At 23.2% G+C, this 18,184-nt stretch overlaps 1 protein-coding gene across 1 annotated transcript in view; it reads right to left on the reverse strand.

Moving 5' to 3' along the window:
* Nucleotides 1-15,835, reverse strand: part of LOC117170008 (chitobiosyldiphosphodolichol beta-mannosyltransferase-like) — a 62,883-nt gene extending 47,048 nt beyond the window's left edge. The window contains exons 1-5 of the mRNA XM_033356523.1: nt 15,518-15,835; nt 15,050-15,392; nt 4,592-4,842; nt 870-1,043; nt 668-782 (exon numbers count right to left, since the gene is read on the reverse strand). Of these exons, the coding sequence (XP_033212414.1) occupies nt 668-782; nt 870-1,043; nt 4,592-4,842; nt 15,050-15,392; nt 15,518-15,803 (1,169 nt within the window). The 5' untranslated portion in view covers nt 15,804-15,835. The remainder of the gene's footprint in view (nt 1-667; nt 783-869; nt 1,044-4,591; nt 4,843-15,049; nt 15,393-15,517) is intronic.
* Nucleotides 15,836-18,184: the final 2,349 nt, after the last annotated feature.

Below are 18,184 nucleotides of genomic sequence, written 5' to 3' on the forward strand. Positions count from 1 at the left end.
TTCAACCAAAAGGATTAATTTCTACCAAAAAGATGAATTTTCTGCAACAAAATTGTTTAAAATTGTTTCAAATAAAATGACGAATTTTTAACCAGAATAATTTACTTTCCAACCAAAAAGATGAATTATCAACCAAGAATATTTACTTCTACCAGAAAAAGACGAATTTTAAACTAAAAAAAAAGACACTTTTTCAACCAAAAAATAAATAGTTTAATTTATAGTTTAAAAAATTAATGTTCAACCATAGATGAATTTTTAACTACAATAATGGAATATTTAACTGACTATTCAGTTGGATACATTACATTTTCATTTAAAAAAAAAACACATTTTTCAACTAAAAAAAAAACAAACTAATATTCAAGAAAATAGTTACATCTTCAAATAAAATGATGAATTTTCAAATAATATGACGAATATTCAACTGGAAAATTGAATTTGAAACGAAAAAGATGAATTTTCAAGTAAAATGATGAATCCTTCACTATAATAATTGAATTTTCAATCAAAAGGATTAATTTTCAAGTAAAATGATGAATCTTTAACAAGAGTAATTGAATTTTCAACAAAAGAAAGAACAAGATTTTTTTTCTCTATTAAAAAAGCCACCCTCTAGGGATAATAAAATTTATATTATATCATTTTAAATATTTTTTCGTATTACCATTCAAAGTCGAAGGCACAAACAGGAAGACCAGAACCAAACATGTCCACTATTTTCATCGGTAAATCTAAACCACTCGATGATTTGTGGAGACACACGCCTAAGTCTGCACTTCCTAGATTCATGAGAAGAAAAATATTAAAATGCAAAAATATTAAAATCTAATAGGTGTACACTACTGTTTACTTGATATTTAAATTACCTAAAATTTTGGGATAGTCTTCGTTGTCAAGCCAGGGTGTGATGACAGTGATGTTTTTCCAGTTTTTTCGATCTATCAACGCAGTATAAAATTCTTTTAGCGGTCCCTTTCCGGTGATAACGCAAATCAGTTTTGGAAGTTTCAACTCATTTTCGAAGCAAGCAGATTCGTAAACTAAAAGTTAATAATTATGTTTATAAACTTAATTATACTGTTGAGTCATTATCAGTTATTTAACAATATTTAATGAAAGTCTCTATTCCACGAATTATTTTTAAATTCCGGTTTTCTCCAGGTAAATTTTTTTTTTATTTTTCCGATCTGAAAATTACACTTGTTTCTTAAATTTCCAATTCCTAACTGGGAATCTTAATGCTTAAAAAAAAATCAATGTTCCCAGTTAGCATTATATATTTTTTTAGACAAATTTCTTGTTCCAGATCTGAATTATAATTTATTTTTTGAGAATTCTCTTATCAAATTCTGAATTACATGTAGCTGCTTGGGAAAATATTCTGTTTCAACTCGAAATTATAATTTTGCTCAAAAAATTCCTTATTCTAAGACAGAATTATAGTTATTTTTTCGACAATACGCCGTTCCAAGACAAAATTACAATTTTTAAAAAAATTCACTGTCCCAAGCCAGAACAGGGTTTCTAGCGATTCTTAGGAACAAAATTCAATGTCTTTTCCAGGCTTTCCAGGTCAAGAAATCAAAATTTTCCAGGTCTCCTTTTTTACATCGAATAATGAAATAAACGTTTGTCATACACGTAAAAAATGAGCCATTTCATTTTTTATTGGACAAAACAAATTCTTAATTTTTTGCGAACATAGTTCGTTTTTATGAAATCTTTAAGAATATTTTTAAATATTTGTAATATCTTAAAAATGATTGAAATCTTTGCGAAGTATTACAAACCTTAGTGAAAGCTTGAAATTTCGGTGAAATCTTTGAGAAATCTTTTGCCATTTTTCAAAGCTTTTGTAAAATCTTTAAAATTCTTAAAATCTTTGAAATCTTTGTGAAATCTTTATGAAATTGGTTTTAATCTGGAAAGCTTTGAAATCTACGAAAACATTATGAAATTTTTTTAAACCTTTATCAAATCTTTGAAATATTTTTAAAAATGTTTCTTTAATCTTTGTTCGTCAAATCTTTTTGTTCGTTTGAAATTATTAAAATCTTTTCAAATCTTCTCAAATTTTTTAAAACCTTTTGAAATCATCAAAAACCTTTTAAATGTTTGTAATCTTTGAAATCTGGCGAATTGTACCCTTGTTGTAATTTTTGAAATTCTTCAAATGTTTTGAAATCCTTAAGAATTCTTTAAAATATTTAAGAAATCTTTTGTAATCGTTTGAAATCTTGTCAAACATTTTTACTAAATCAATTAAAGTCTTTGAAATTGTTTGAAATCTGGTGTACTGCACCTTTGCTGAAATCTTTGAAATTCTCGTATTGTTTTGAAATCTTTATGAATGTTTTATAAAATCTTTAACACATCTCCTAAAGAATGTTCAAGTTATTTAAAATCTTTGAAATTTTTTGCAATCTTTAAAATCTCTTGAAAGTTTTAAAATCTTTGTGAATGCGTTGGAATTATTTAAATTATTTCGTTGATTACTTTTTTCAAAGAAAAAAAAGAATAATTAAAATTCAAGGTTTCGTGAAAAAATTAAGGAGATTTCCAGGTTTTAAAGGTTTAAAAAAATCAAAGAGAGTTCCAGGTTTTCAAGGTTTTCAAGGTTACCAGGCACCCTGCAGCATTATAGCTGATTAAAGTTCTTTTTTAAACCCAAAAGTATTACTTTGAATTAAAATTCTTTACGAAAATTTTCCATTAAGCCAGAATTGTTCGAAAATTTCATCTTCAAAGTTAGAATTATAATTCTTCTGATTTTAAACATTTTCTGTTTCAACTCAAAATTATAGTTTTGCTTAAAAAATTTCTTATTTTAAAACCGAATTATAGTTATACGTTTCCAAAATTCCCATTTTCGAGGAAAAATTATAATTTTCTCGAAAAATTCATTGTTTCAACTCAGAATTATACTTTATTATACTTCTTTTTTAAATATTTTAATATATTTAAATATTTTAAATATATTTTAAATATTTTAAATATTCTTTTTTAAATATTAAACTCCGAATTATAATTATTTTTGAAAATTTTTTCTTCCAAGTAAGGATTATAAATATTTTGAGAAATTTCTTGTTCCAGATCTGAATAATATTTTTTTTCAAACACTCTCTGATCCGAATTAAAGTTTTTTTCGAAAATTTCTTATTCCAAGTCAGAATTGTAATTATGTTCAAAAATTGCCTCTTTCAAGTCAGAATTAAAATCCTTTTGTAAAATTCCTTCTGTCAGATCTGAATCATAATTTCCTTTTCGAAAATTCTTTGATCTGATTCAGAATTACATACACTTTCTATCGAAAATTTTCTTTTTTTTTTCTAAAAATTATAATTTGTCTCGAAAATTCCTTGTTCCAGAACCGAATTATAATTATTTAATTTAAAAAATTCCCTATTCTAAAAAAAAATTATAATTATGTTGAAAAATGCACTGTTCCAAGTCAGAATTATAATTTATTATAATTCTTTTTTAAATATTTAACTCCGGATTATAATTATTTTCGCAAATTTTCCAATCCAAGTCAGAATTATAATTATTCTTGAAAATTTCCTCTACCAAATAAGAATTACAATCCTTTTGGAAAATTCCTTTTTCCAGATCTTAATTTTAATTTTTTTTCAAAAACTCTCTGATCTAACTCAGAATTACATATAATTGCTTTAGAATCTTTTTTATTTTAACTCAAAATGATCATTTTTCTAAAAAATTTCTTATTCTAAAACCGAAATATAATTATTTTCGAAAATTTTTCGTTCCAATTCAATATTAGAATTTTTTTAAATTTTTTGTTCCAAGTCAGCATCATACTTTATTATACTACTTTTTTAAGCCCAAAGTATAACTTCGAATTAAAATTCTTTTCGAAAAATTTGCCATTAAAAATCAGAAATCTAATTCTGTTCGAAAATTTCCTCTTCCAAGTTGAATTATAATTATTCTCGACAATTTTCTCATCAAAGTCATAATTATAATTCTTTTGGAAAACTCCTGTTTTTCAGATCTTGATTATAATTTATTTTTCAAAAATTCTCTGATCTAATTTATAATTACATATAATTTTTTTTTTAAATGTCCTGTTTCAGCTCAAAATTATAAAATCGAATTATAATTATTGTTTTCGAAAATGCCCCGTTAAAAATTATAATTCTTTTGGAAAATTCACTACTACAAGTAAGAATTATACTTCATTAAACTTTCTTTTTAAATTTATGTACAATTCAGAATTATATTTTTTGCGAAAAATCCTAGTTCCATGGAAAAATTATAATTCATACGGAACTCTTCGTAAATTCCACGTTCCAAATAAGAATCAAAACTCTTTTCTAAAATTCCCCGATTCCAGTCAGAATTATAATTAATTTCGAAAATTTCTTCTTGCAAATTAGAATTCTAATTCTTTTGGAAAATTCCCTGAACTAACCAAAAATTAAAATGCTTTTCGAAAATTCCCTGAACCAACTGAAAATTATAATTATTTTCAAAAATTCCCTATTCCAAATCGAAAATAATCAGTTTTCTCGAAAATTCGCTGTTCCCGGTCCAGAAGACACCTTGTTAATAAATTTCTCAAATTTACCTTCAAGTGCTGTTAAAAGAATAGAAAAATCTTCATCTATAGTCCAACTTGTACTTGATACAAGCAATGCTGGTCGATCTGAGCGCATTCTAATATCACGGTTAGGTAAACTTTCCGTAAAAGCTGTACAAGAATCATTTTCGCCCTTGAATATTTCATAGACGTCGCTGAGTATTACAAATAATGCGTGCTTCTCTTCAACTGTTATTGGCCGGAAACGTTCCGGTGGACGATCATACAAAACTTTAGCTCTGTAAAAAAAATTATTATTTTTATAATTTTCTTGTAAAAACTGAAATGAAGATCAGAGGAGTTTCAAAAAAATTCATAAGCTTTATTCAGGGTGGCCGTTTTAATCAAAGATAAAAATCCAGGTCATATCCCGGCTTTTCCCGGTTCGCAACAATTTTTCAAGGTCATAGAAATTTAAAAAATCGAACTCTAAAGTCAAAATGTTTTCCTTTTGTAGCAATAATAACTAAGCTGAAAATTAAAGCACTCAAAGTGGAACTCTTGAATTTAATTCAGAAATTTGGTATTCAGAGAAATTAAAAATAGAACCAATACATTTTATTAATAAACTGACAACTTCTTAAACTAAAAGTTAAACTATTCTTATTTTAAATTGTTTAAACCCCCTTACAACGCTTCGAAATTTTATTTCAAAATCTTGAAACATTTACATGTCTTTGTACATTTCTTAAAATTTTAAATTATTTATTTTTTCAGAACTTTTAAACATCTTTTAAAATGATTTGAACTATTGCTAAAATTGTTCCTAAACATTGTTATAATATCTTGCCAAATTAAAAAAAATTCCCATAAGAACTTCCACATTGATTTTTGACAATATTTAAAATTTTTCTAAATATTTTAAAATATTTTCTTAAAATTAATTTGTCAAACTAAAAAATCATTTTCCGTTTTTCTATGAAATGTTTTTTATTCGTCTAAAGCCTTTCAAAATTCTTAAAAACTTCTGCATTTTTTGTTTAAAATCTGCCAAATCTACAGTTGCTTTCAAATTGAGCCGTGGACTATTTGCATCGAAATTTTGGTACAAATAGACGGATTTTCTAGGTACACGTAGGACACTTCGTTTAAATTAATTAAAATTATTTCCATTTTTTATTAATTTTGAATTTGTTTAAATTCTAAATATTTTTTCAATTCACTCGAATTTAAAAAAAAGGTGTTCAATTGTTATTTATACATCGAAATTCAACAATTTGAATTACAAATTAATTTAAAAAAATAAAACAATTAAAATTGTAACGTTCAAAGTATATTTTTTTGTTTTTAATAATAAATTTCTAATGATTGATTTTGAATGAACAGTCACATATTTCTAAATATTAAGTAATTGCTCTTTTTCTTAATTAAACAATTTCAAATTAAATGGTTTAAAAATGAAATATTTTAAACTGAAATAATATCTGGAATTTAATTAAAAGCCTTTGGTTATGAATATATTATTTTGAAATTATTTAAAAATTGAAAATAGTTTATAAAGTTTTAATGGAACGTTTAAATTGCTTTAACTAATAAGACTTTCCAATTGAAACAGTTGACGAATTTTTAGAATTAAAATATGAAAATTCTAAAATGTTGAACTGTTTCCGAATCGTTTAGTAAAATCAATTATTGTGCAGTTTTTAAATCTTAAAGCATATTTTAAAGTTTAAAATCAATTATTAATTTATATGTACAGTTGAGCATCTAAAAATGCTTTTTATCAAAAATCTTCGATTTTAAGCGCTTCTACTTTTTAATCCTTTAAGTGTTTTATACTGCATTTTTAAATTCTTTAAATTAAATTTGACGCTTACAAATTAAAAACCTAAAAGGGAAAATTTTTGAAGTGAAAGTTTTTTAAATTACGTATTCTAAACTGAATAATATTATAATTTAAAAGATAACAATTTAACTAATTAAAAGGCAGCCACCCTGTTTATTTATTAATCCAGTCAATTCTAATCGATTTTAAGGAATGTTACTAAAAAAGATAAATTGTTGACCAAAATCTAAATACTTACATTTTTAGTCAAAAATGAATGTTCAACCAAAGAGATGAACTTTTATCTAAAATAATGACATATGAAACTAGAATAATAGTTAAATTTTCAGTTAAACAAACAAAATAATTTTAAATCAAAGAATAAACAAATTTAAAAAGTTAAATACTCGGTAAAAAAAATTGCTTTGCACTCAAAAAAAAAGTTTTAAATCAAATGGCTCATATTTCAACCATAGAAATGAATTTTGAACAAAGGAGATTAACTTTCAACCAAGTAATTATATTTCTAACATAGAAAATGATTTTTCAACTAAAATGATAAATATTTCAAAACGAAGGTCTAGTTTTTTATAATTTTTCATACGTTTTTGTAGAAGATTACGAATTTCTAAACAAAATATTACGAAAATTTTCAATTTTCAAAAGCTACTTCAACTTTTTTTATTAAATTAATAACAAAAATGATTATATTATTATTAAACATTTATTATCGCTTTCTATATAAAAACAATTATTTTTTAGTCTAAACAGAATGAAAAATTACTAGAAACTTTCGTTCAAATAGTTAATTTTGAACCAAGCAAAAATAAATTCTAAAAAAAATAGTTAAATTTTCAACCAAATAATCATTTTTCAATTAAAAAATAATAAATTCTCAGCGAAAAGTGAGAGAGTTGATATTTCCGACAAAAAATATTTTGCTTTGCAGTCAAAAATAGTTGATTTAAACCAAAAAATACGAATTTTAAATTTAAATTATGAAATTTTAACAACAACAAGGCTAATTCTTAGCTGATTAGTTGAATTTTCAATTAAACAAGATAAGTTTTCAAACCAAAATGGAATAGTTACATTTTCAGTTTAAAGAAGATTATTCTACCCTAAAAAAAATAATTTTTAACAAAATACATGAATTTTCAACCAAATATTTTACTTTTTAAAAGAATTTTCAACCAAAAAAATATTTTTTCCACCAAAAGATGATTTTTTTTACAAAATACTGGAATTTCGATGAAAAAAATTAATTTTCAACAAAAAGTGTAATAGTTTATATTTCCGACAAAAAATATTTTTATTTTCTATCAAAAAAATTGGAATTAAACAAAAAAATAGGAATTTTTAATCAATTAGTTGAATCTACAACCAAAACAGACTAATGTTCAAAGCAAAAAGATAAATTTTCTACTAAAGAGTTTAATTTTCAAGCAAGAAAAAAATGCACTGTTCCAAGTCAGAATTATACTTTATTATAATTCTTTTTTAAATATTTAACTCTGGACTATAATTATTTTTGAAAATTTTCCAATCCAAGTCAGAATTATAATTATTCTTGAAAATTTCCTCCACCAAATAAGAATTACAATCCTTTTGGAAAATTCCTTTTTCCAGATCTTAATTTTAATTTTTTTTCAAAAACTCTCTGATCTAACTCAGAATTACATATAATTGCTTTAGAATCTTTTCTATTTTAACTCAAAATGATCATTTTTCTCAAAAATTTCTTATTCTAAAACCGAAATATAATTATTTTCGAAAATTTTTTGTTCCAATTCAATATTAGAATTTTTTTAAATTTTTTGTTCCAAGTCTATTTTACTTTTTAAAAGAATTTTCAACCAAACAAATATTTTTTCCACCAAAAGATGATTTTTTTTACAAAATTCTGGAATTTCGATGAAAAAAATTAATTTTCAACAAAAAGTGTAATAGTTTATATTTCCGACAAAAATATTTTTATTTTCTATCAAAAAAATTGGAATTAAACAAAAAAATAGGAATTTTTAATCAATTAGTTGAATCTACAACCAAAACAAACTAATGTTCAAAGCAAAAAGATAAATTCTCAAGCAAAATTGGAAAATGTAAATTTTCGTTAAAAAAAATTAGAACTAAAAAACAATTTTCAAAAAAACAGTTAAATTTTCAACTCAAGAAAATAAATTTTAACTCAAATGAACAATTAATGAATGAACCATTAATGAATTTTTAACTAAGATGATGAACTTTTAACAATAAAATTGATTTTTAACCACATAGTTGAATTCGAAATTAAAAAATATAAATTTTCAAGCAAAAATGGAATAGTTACATTTTCAGGTAAAAAATGGATTTGTAACTGAAAAAAGAATTTATAAGATTGTAGTTGAATTTTCGGCTAAGGAAATAAAGGAACTAAAATAACTTTTTATTTGAAAATTTAACCATTTCATTTTTGTTTAAAAAATTATCTTTTTTAGTTGAGAATTCAACTATTTGGTTTAAAATTCGTCTTTATTTATTAAAAATTCATCATTTATGATAGAAAAGTAATGTTTCTTGTTTGAAATTAACTTTTTTTCGTTTTAAATTCAAGTGTTCAGGTTGAAAATTCAACTGTCTACGGAAAAAATCACCTTTTTGTCTTGAAAAATTAACTATATGGTATAAGATTAAACTGTTTTGTAAAAACTCCGTATTTTTTATCAAAAATTAATTCTACTCAATAAAAATGCAATCACTTTATTCTTGATTAAGAAATTTTATTTTTTGCTTTAATTCAACTGGTTAAAAATTCCTTTTTTTTTTGTTAAAAATTAATTTTTTTACTGAAAACTTAACGATTCGATTTTCATTTCCAAGTATATCTATTTTAGTTAAAAATTAAAATATTTGGTTAAAATTTCATTTTATTGATTGAAAATTCATCATTTTGCTTTGAGAATACAGCTATTTTGTTCGAAATTCCTTTTTTTTCGTTTAATTCAACTCTCTACAAATTCATCTTTCGGTAGAAAATGCATCTTTCTTCGTTGAGTATGAACTTTTTTTTCGTTTCAAATTCAAGTGTTCGGGTTGAAAATTTATAGTTGAAAAATTAAATTAATATTTCTGTTTATGGACGGCCCCTTATACACAATATATCCAATACTATTGGCAAATGTGTCTAACAATTTACAATAAATACTACTGTAAACTTAAAATAAATCTTTTATTATGTTACTGTTAATTCAGTACAAAAAAAATATTTTACGAAGAAACCAAGAGAAAAAATAATTATTAAATATAATAATAATTATTCTAAAAATTATTTATATAGTTTTGTTTTTTATTTTCTGGTTTCTTATGATTTGATTTTTAAATTAATTTTAAAATTATTATTATAATTATCTTAGGGATTCGAAATACCCGCTATGAGGCGCCACCGGCGATTATCGTACTTCATTTTTTCGAAGCATTGAATAACGTTGAACCTAACCAAGTTAACTTTCTCTGTCACCACTTGTGTGGGCATTAGAAATTTCAAAATGGAACGCGACAAGTTAATTAAAATTGTGCAAAAAAAAGACGCAACATTAAAATACCTCAAACGTGAACTGGAGGAATTAAAAATAAGAGTTTTCGGTAAGTGTACTTATGGAAAATGTGTTCCCAGGCAACTCATTTTTTAATAGGTTTTAACAGTCCAACATGGAATTAATCCGCTGGCGGCGCTGCTGCGCTTCTCGCTGACAAATGAATTAGAAGGGTTCTAAAATAAGTTTGGAAATTTTTAGAATTATAGGGATAGAAAAAGAAAATTAATTAATCAAACCTTTTTTGTAAAGATTATAAATTGCAGTGTAATTAAATTCAGAAATAAATATAAAAATTAAAAAAAGTTTAAAGTGTGGTAGTTATAAGAAATAAAAAATAGGGTCCATAATTAACTTAGAAATTCCTTTTAAAAATTCAACGATAGGTACTTATTATGTAATAAAAATGAAATAAAAAAAATTACACCTGATGACAGTCGTCTTTTTTTAAAAATAATGGAAAATATAGTCTTAATGTAACACTTCATGAAAAAGTATTATAGGAAAAAAAACTATTTTTCCATCATTACTTTCCGGTAATGCATTAGAAATTTTCGAAAAATAAAAAATATCATTTCATCTTTATAGAAGGAGTAACAAGATAAAAGATGTAACATTTTTAGACACGTAAATCTTTCTAAAATTAAACAATACCTTCTCATTATGTTGAGAATGTAAACATTTATTTTTATTGCAACACCACTTACTTCTTAATTCCAACTATCACAAAATAGTTGCTTTTTTATAAGGAAAAATGATTTTTTAGCCAAAAATAGAAAAATTACATTTTTAGTTAAAAAAACTTTAAACCAAAAAAATTAATTCTCGACAAAATAATTTAATTTTAAACCCAAAAGATAAATTTTCTACAAAAAAAAGATACGGTTTCAATAAAATATAAAAAAATTTCAACTAAAAAAGATAAATTTACAAACTAAAACTAGAATAGTTCAATTTGCAGTTAGAAAAGTAAATTTAAAACAAAAGTTTTCAGAAAAATTAAATTTTTTTCAACTAAAAATATACATTTTGAAGCAAAAATGGAATAGTTACATCTTTAGCCAAACAAATTAATTTTAAATCACAGTGATGAGTCTTCAGTCAAAAATATAAATGTTTGACCAAATAGTGCAATTTTCAACTCAAAAGATGAATTTTCGATAAATAAACCTACTTTTTAACTACAGTTATTTCAACCAAAGAAATAAATTCTTAATAGAAAATTTAATAGTTAAATTTTCTACAAAAAACACGACATTTTTATTTCAACCAAAGAGGATTTTAATTTTACATCCAAAATATTTGAATTTAACCAAAAAAGAGGAATTTTCAATCAAATAGTTGCGATTTTTAACCATAATAATAAAATTAACTTCAACTAAAACTATGGAATATTCAATTGAAATAATTTAAATTTTCAGATAAAAAATTACTTTCCACAAAAAAAGTTACATTATCAAACATGAAAAATCAATTTTTAACGTATAAAAATAAGTTTCTAGAATTTAAAAAAAGTTAAATTTTCAACAAAAACAAAGCATTTTCAACCAAACGATTGCATTTTTGCCACGAAAGATGAATTTTCAATAATTAAGAATCATTTCCTGAAAAAAAGCAAGGAATTAAAAAATATATGTTGAGCTTTCAAACCCTAAAAAAACTAATTTTTAATAGAATAAATAAATTCTCCATAAAAAATATGAATTTTGTCCTAGAAATCTAATTTTCTATAAAAAAAACGAATTTGAAAACAAAACTTAAAGAATTAAATTTGAAGTTAGAAAATTATTGTTCAGCGAAATAGATGAATTTTCAACTAAAACTATGGAATATTTGATTAAAATAAGTCAATTTTTAACCTATAAAAATAAGTTTCTAGAATTAAAAGAAAATAGTTAAATTTTCAATCAAAAGGATTAGTTCTTAGCGCAAAAGAATTAAAATAATATATGTTAAACATTTAACCCCCCCCCCCAATAATTTTCAATAAAATAGTTAAATTTGCAATCAAATATATGAATTTTTAACCTGGAAATTTAATTTTCTATAAAGAAAAAGGTTCACTCTTCAACCAAATAGTTGAATTTGAGACCAAAAAAGATCAATTTTTGAAATAAAATAAGATATTGAAATTTCTAACCAAAAAACAAAACAAGTTCAGAATATAGTTAAATTTTCAATCATAAGGATGAATTTTCAGCGTAACAGAATAAAAATTTAAAAAAAAATACTTTTCTACCAAAAAAAAACAAAGTGCATGAAAATACAAAGTTAAATTTTCTACACAAAAAATGAATTTTTTTACCCAATTAGTTTTTTTTCGAAACAAAAAATGAATTTTCAAACAAGAAGATTTATGTTCCACTAAAAATTAACTAATTAAAAAAAGTTAAACTTTCAAAAAACCAACTAATTTTCAATGAAATAGTTAAATTTTAAATTGAAAAGATGCACATTTAACCTAGAATATTTATTTTCTACCAAAAAACAATAAATTTGAAATAAATATTTTTAAATTTTCAACAAAAAATAGTTCAATTTGTAATTAAAAGGGATCGATTTTGAAGAACAAATAAAACAGTTGATTTTCAACCAAAAAACAATGAATTTGAAAAAAAATATTTTTAAATTTTCAACAAAAAAGTGAATTTTTAACCAAATAGTTAAATTTCAAACAAAAGGTTTGTCAACTAGAATGAGAAATATCTAACTAAATAAATGAATTCTCAAGAAAAAACGTGATATTTTATATTTCAACCAAAAAGGATTTTAATTTTATATCTAAAATATTTGAATTTAACCAAAAAAGAGAAAATTTCAATCAAATAGATGCGATTTTTAACCATAATAATAAAAATAACTTCAACTAAAACTATGGAATATTCAATTGGAATAAGTTATATTTTAAGAAAAAAAATTACTTTCCACAAGAAAAATAACTTAAAAAAAGTTACATTTTCAAACATGTAAATTCATTATTTAACCTACAAAAATAAGTTTGTAAAATTAAAAGAAAATTAGTTAAATTTTCTACCAAAAAAATTAATTGTTAACCAAGCGGTTGAATTTTTGATACGAAAGATGAATTTTCAAACAATTAGAACTATTTCCTACAAAAAAAAACGAGAAATTAAAAAATATATGTTAAACTTTCAAACCACCAAAAAAACTAATTTTCAATAAAATATTTAAATTTTCTATCAAAAATATGAATTTTGAACGTAGAAATTTAATTTTCTATAAAAAAAAACGAAATTCAAAGAAAGAATAAAATTTGTAACCAAATAGTTAAGTTTGTGACCAAAAAAGATCAATTTTTAAAGAAATATAAAATATTAAAATTTTTAACCAAAAAACAAAAAATGTTAAGAAAATAGTTAAATTTTCAATCATAAAGGATTAATTCTTAGCGTAAAAGAATTTAAAAAACATATGTTAAACTTTCAACCCCCCCCCCCAAACTAATATTCAATAAAATAGTTAAATTTTCAATCAAATATATGAATTTTTAAACTAGAAATTTAATTTTCTATAAAGAAAAAGATTCATTCTTCAATCAAACAGTTGAATTTGTGACTAAAAAAGATCAATTTTTTAAACCAAAATAAAATATTGCAATTTTTAAACACGCAATGGTCAGAATATAGTTAAATTTTCTATCAAAAGGATGAATTTTTAACGTAACAGAATGAAAAAACAAAATAAATACTTTTCTACCAAAAAACAACGAATTTGAAAAAAAATATTTTAAAATTTTCAACAAAAAAATGAATTTTTAACGAAATAGTTGAATTTTGAACCAAATAGTTAAACTTCTATTAAAAAAAGATCAATTTTTAAGTAAAAATAAAATTGTTCAGTTTTCAAACAAAAAAACAAGGAATTATAAAAAAATGGTTAAATTTTCAATCATAAACATGAATTTTCAACCTAAAAAATTAGCTTTCTATCAAAAAACAACTTTTGATGAAAAATAAAATTTTTAACCAAATAACAAAAAATGTTCAGAATATAGTTAAATTTTCAATCAAAAGGATGAATTTTTAACGTAAAAGAATAAATAAATAAAATAAATACTATTCTACCAAAAAACATAAATAAATTGTAACTAAAAGAGATCGATTTTTAAGCAAAAATGAAACAGTTGATTTTCAATAAAAAAACGACGATTGGGAATAAAAATATTTTTAAATTTTCAACAAAAAATAGTTGAATTTGTAACTAGAAGAGATTGATTTTTTAGAAAAAATAAAAACGGTTGATGTTCAACCAAAAAACAACGAATTTGAAAAAAATATTTTAAAATTTTCAACAAAAAAACCAATTTTAAATCAAATAGTTGAACAAAAAATGCAAAAAATAAAATAAATATAAAATATATATAATAATATATAATGAATAAAATGAAAAACAAAGAATAGTTGAATTTGTAACTAGAAAAGATCGATTTTGAAAGAAAAATAAAACAGTTGATTTTCAACCAAAAATACAACGAATTTGAAAAAAATATATTTTAAAATTTTCAACCAAAAAATAAATTTTTAACAAAATAGTTGAATGTTGAACCAAATAGTTGAATTTCTAGTAAAAAGGGTGAAGTTTGAAGTAAAAATAAAATTGTTTAGTTGCCAACCAAAAAACAAGGAATTAAAAAAAATGGTTAAATTTTCAATCAAAAACATGAATTATCAACCTAGAAAATTAATTTTATACCGAAAAACAACAAATTTGAACAAATACATTTGACTTTTTAAACCAAGAAGATTCATTTTTAAGCAAATAGTTAAATTTTCAAACAATCTGTTGAATTTATTAGTAAACAAAATATTGAATGAAAAATAGTTGAACTTTTAACTAAAAACAAAAAAAAGTCTCAAAAAATAGTTAAATTTTCAATCAAACAAGTGAATTTTTAACCTGGAAAATAGGAAACAAAAAAAATGTGTACCAAAAAACAACGAATTTGAAAAATCTATAAAAGTAATTTTCAAAAAAAAAAATTTATAACCAAAGTTAAATTTATTAGTAAAAAAAGAATACAAAATAAATGTTCTACCAAAAAACAACAGGTCAGATTTTGTACAAAATAAATATAAATAAATAACTTACTCAATGCCCCATCTGTTTTCCAAATCAACCTTCATAGCTTTCGTAACACAAAAGTTATAATCAGCCTTTCGGCCGAACTGTGCTTCAATAAATTTGGCCAATTTCACCAAAAAGTGTTTTTCCCCCTGGTTCAAGGCCATCAACGTATATGCGTAATTATGCCAATCAATTGTAAATTTCGTCTTTGAAATACGACAGTAAAGCCAGCAAATCGGAATCGTCGGTATCGCAGGTGGATTTTGCAGCATCAAGTTTCCGGAACGACATTTAACAAGCAGTACACTGAAAAGAGTTACAGATTGCCATAACACTTTTATTACGTAGGAAATAGTCCGATTCAAGCCTGAAAATCAAGAATATTATGGAAATTTGAGGTTATGTCGCATAACTTTTCAACGCTTTCAACATTATCAAACTAAGGTATTTCCAATTTCAAGAAATTATTTATTTATTAGGAATGTCCATTACTGTTTGTTAAATCTGGAGGGGGCTTGAGATAGTTGATCTTAACATTGGGAAATTCGCGAAATCGTTTCAAAGGTGCCGATCCAGGATAACCTATAAGTTGTACAGAAAATCCTTCTTTTGCAAAAGAAATCGCGTGATATTGCATTCGAGGACTTCTCCCGATGTCTCCCAACACTACAATACAAATGCTGTCCTTTTCTCGATTTCTTAGCCATATTAACACGAGGAAAATCAGAAATACGAAAATAAATAAACTAAGCACTATTATGAAACTCATGTTTGACATCAGATCAACTGCCGACTACCGACGAATCGCTAACGGAAAATCCGGCGAATCTGTATTTTTGTATTTTATATCTAGCGGTAAAAAATTAGAAACGATTAAGCCATACCACTTGCGGACTAAAATTATCCATTTGAATTGCTGAAATGGTTTAAATTGCAAAATACTTATAATTTATAAAGTAAACAAATTTGAAAAAAGTTTTGAATTTGAATTCCTCGCCATGAGTTTTCAGCGCCTCTATCGTATATTTCTTGAACATTGAACCCAAAGAAGCTTAGTCAAAATCCCGCGAAAATTCAAATTAAATAAAAGAAAAATTGCTTTTTTTATACAAATAAGGAATAAGTTATTTTAGTTTAAACATAAATCATGGTAGCAGTGTACGTTTTTGAGCTTGCAAATAAAATAATTCAATATTTCAGCTACTGGTCAGTTCTTTTGCCTTTTTTTTTCTCAAAAGTTTTATATTTCTAATGCAGAAAACTATCACCACACGTTAGCAATTCATCTTTTTTTGGTTGAAAATTCATCCATTTTGTTAAAAGATCTTTTTTGTTAATGCAAATGTTTTTCTATTAAAATTAAAATGTTTTTATTAGAAATATCACCTGGATTCATTGAAAAATTATTTTCTTAGTTATAAATGCAACTCTATGATTAAAAATTCATACCTTGGTTGAAATTTTAAACGTTTTTTTTTTCTTCAAAAATTAATTGTTTAAACTGTACATTTTTGTTTAAAATTCGTTGTGTTTCACGATTCAATTTTTTTTATTGCAGATATAATTATTCCATTATTTGTTGGAAATGTTTAATTTTTCAGTTGAAAATTGATGCTTTTGACTGAGAATTTAACTATTTGATTAAAAATTCATTTTGTTGATTGAAGTTTTAACTATATATTTTTTTAATTAGTTGTTTTTTGGTATAAACTAAATTTTCTTTGAAAATTTATATTTTATCTCTAAAATTTAACTTATTTGTTAAAAATGTCTTTTTTTGCCTAACGATTCTTCATTTTAGTTGAAAATTCATTTTATGTTTTGGAAAAAAATCAAATATTCGGTTAAAAAATCGTCTTTTTTGGTTGAAAATTAATCCACTAAAAATGAACCATTTTATTTTGGTTTGAAACTTATCCCTTTAAATGAAAACTACAACTTTTTGATTGAAAATTCATGTATTAAAAAATCGTCTTTTTGATTTAATGCGACTGTTTTTTAAAATAATAATGAATATATTTATTGGTTGAAATATCACCTAGGCTAGATATTGCATTTTTCGTAAATTCGTCTTTTTTATTGATAATAAAATTTATCTTCTTAGTTGAAAAGCAATCTATTTCGTTCAAAATTTATTTACTTCAGCTGAAAGTTCATGTTTTTTAAATTCATTTTCTCGGGCAGAAAATTAATCTTTTTGTTTGGAAATTCGGCTTTTTGGTTCAAAATTTAAGTATTTGGTTAATTTTTTTTTGTTGATCCAAAAAAAAGAACTGCACTTTGAAATAAACAATTTTTTTTGCCTAAGAATCTTGAAAAAATTAGTTTATTCTCTTAAAATATTTCCAAATACTTAAAAAGCTTGTAAATTATTTTAATAGGAATTCTCATAAGTCTACACTTTATATAAAATTTTTGACTTCTTTTAAAAACTTCTGAGTCTTTGAAATATCTTTTAAAAATATTGGTATTTTTCCTGAAATTCTTAACAAAAAATGTATTTTTTAAAATCTTTTACAGACTTTTTCGATGTTTTAGGAAATAATTTCGAACATTTTAAAATCTTTTGCCATTTTCTCTTAAATTTAATTTTCCAAAATGAAAAATCATTTGACATTTTTCCATTAGGAATAGTGAAATTTTCAGATAAAAAATTTTGTATTTCCAACAATGTATACAATTTGTAAACAAAAGGAATGAATTTTCAATTAAAAAAGAAAACCTTTTCCACAAAAAATGGCATATTTAATTTTCAAGCAAAAAAGGGAATTTTTCGGTAGAATAGTTGCATTTTCAGTGATAGAAATGAATTTTCAACTAAAGTAATGAATCTTGAACCAAAAAAATTACTTTTTATCAAAGTAGTATAACTTTGAACCAAATTAAATTTTTAAAAAACAATTGAATTTAAGTAAAAGGACCATTTTTAAATAAAATAGTGAATTTTGAAATTTAAAAATTAATTTTCAACAAAAGAGAATTGAACAAAATTTGTACTTCAATTTTCAACCGAAACTAATGAATTTTCAACTGGAATATTAATTTTGATCTAACAAAATATATTTTTAACAAACTAGTGAAATTTTTAACCAAAGAAAATAATTTTTAACCTTAATAAATAAATAAATTTTCAAAAGAGAAGAAGAATTTTCTAAGAAA

The sequence above is a fragment of the Belonocnema kinseyi genome, chromosome 3 (assembly GCF_010883055.1).
Source record: "Belonocnema kinseyi isolate 2016_QV_RU_SX_M_011 chromosome 3, B_treatae_v1, whole genome shotgun sequence".
NCBI lineage: Eukaryota > Metazoa > Arthropoda > Insecta > Hymenoptera > Cynipidae > Belonocnema > Belonocnema kinseyi.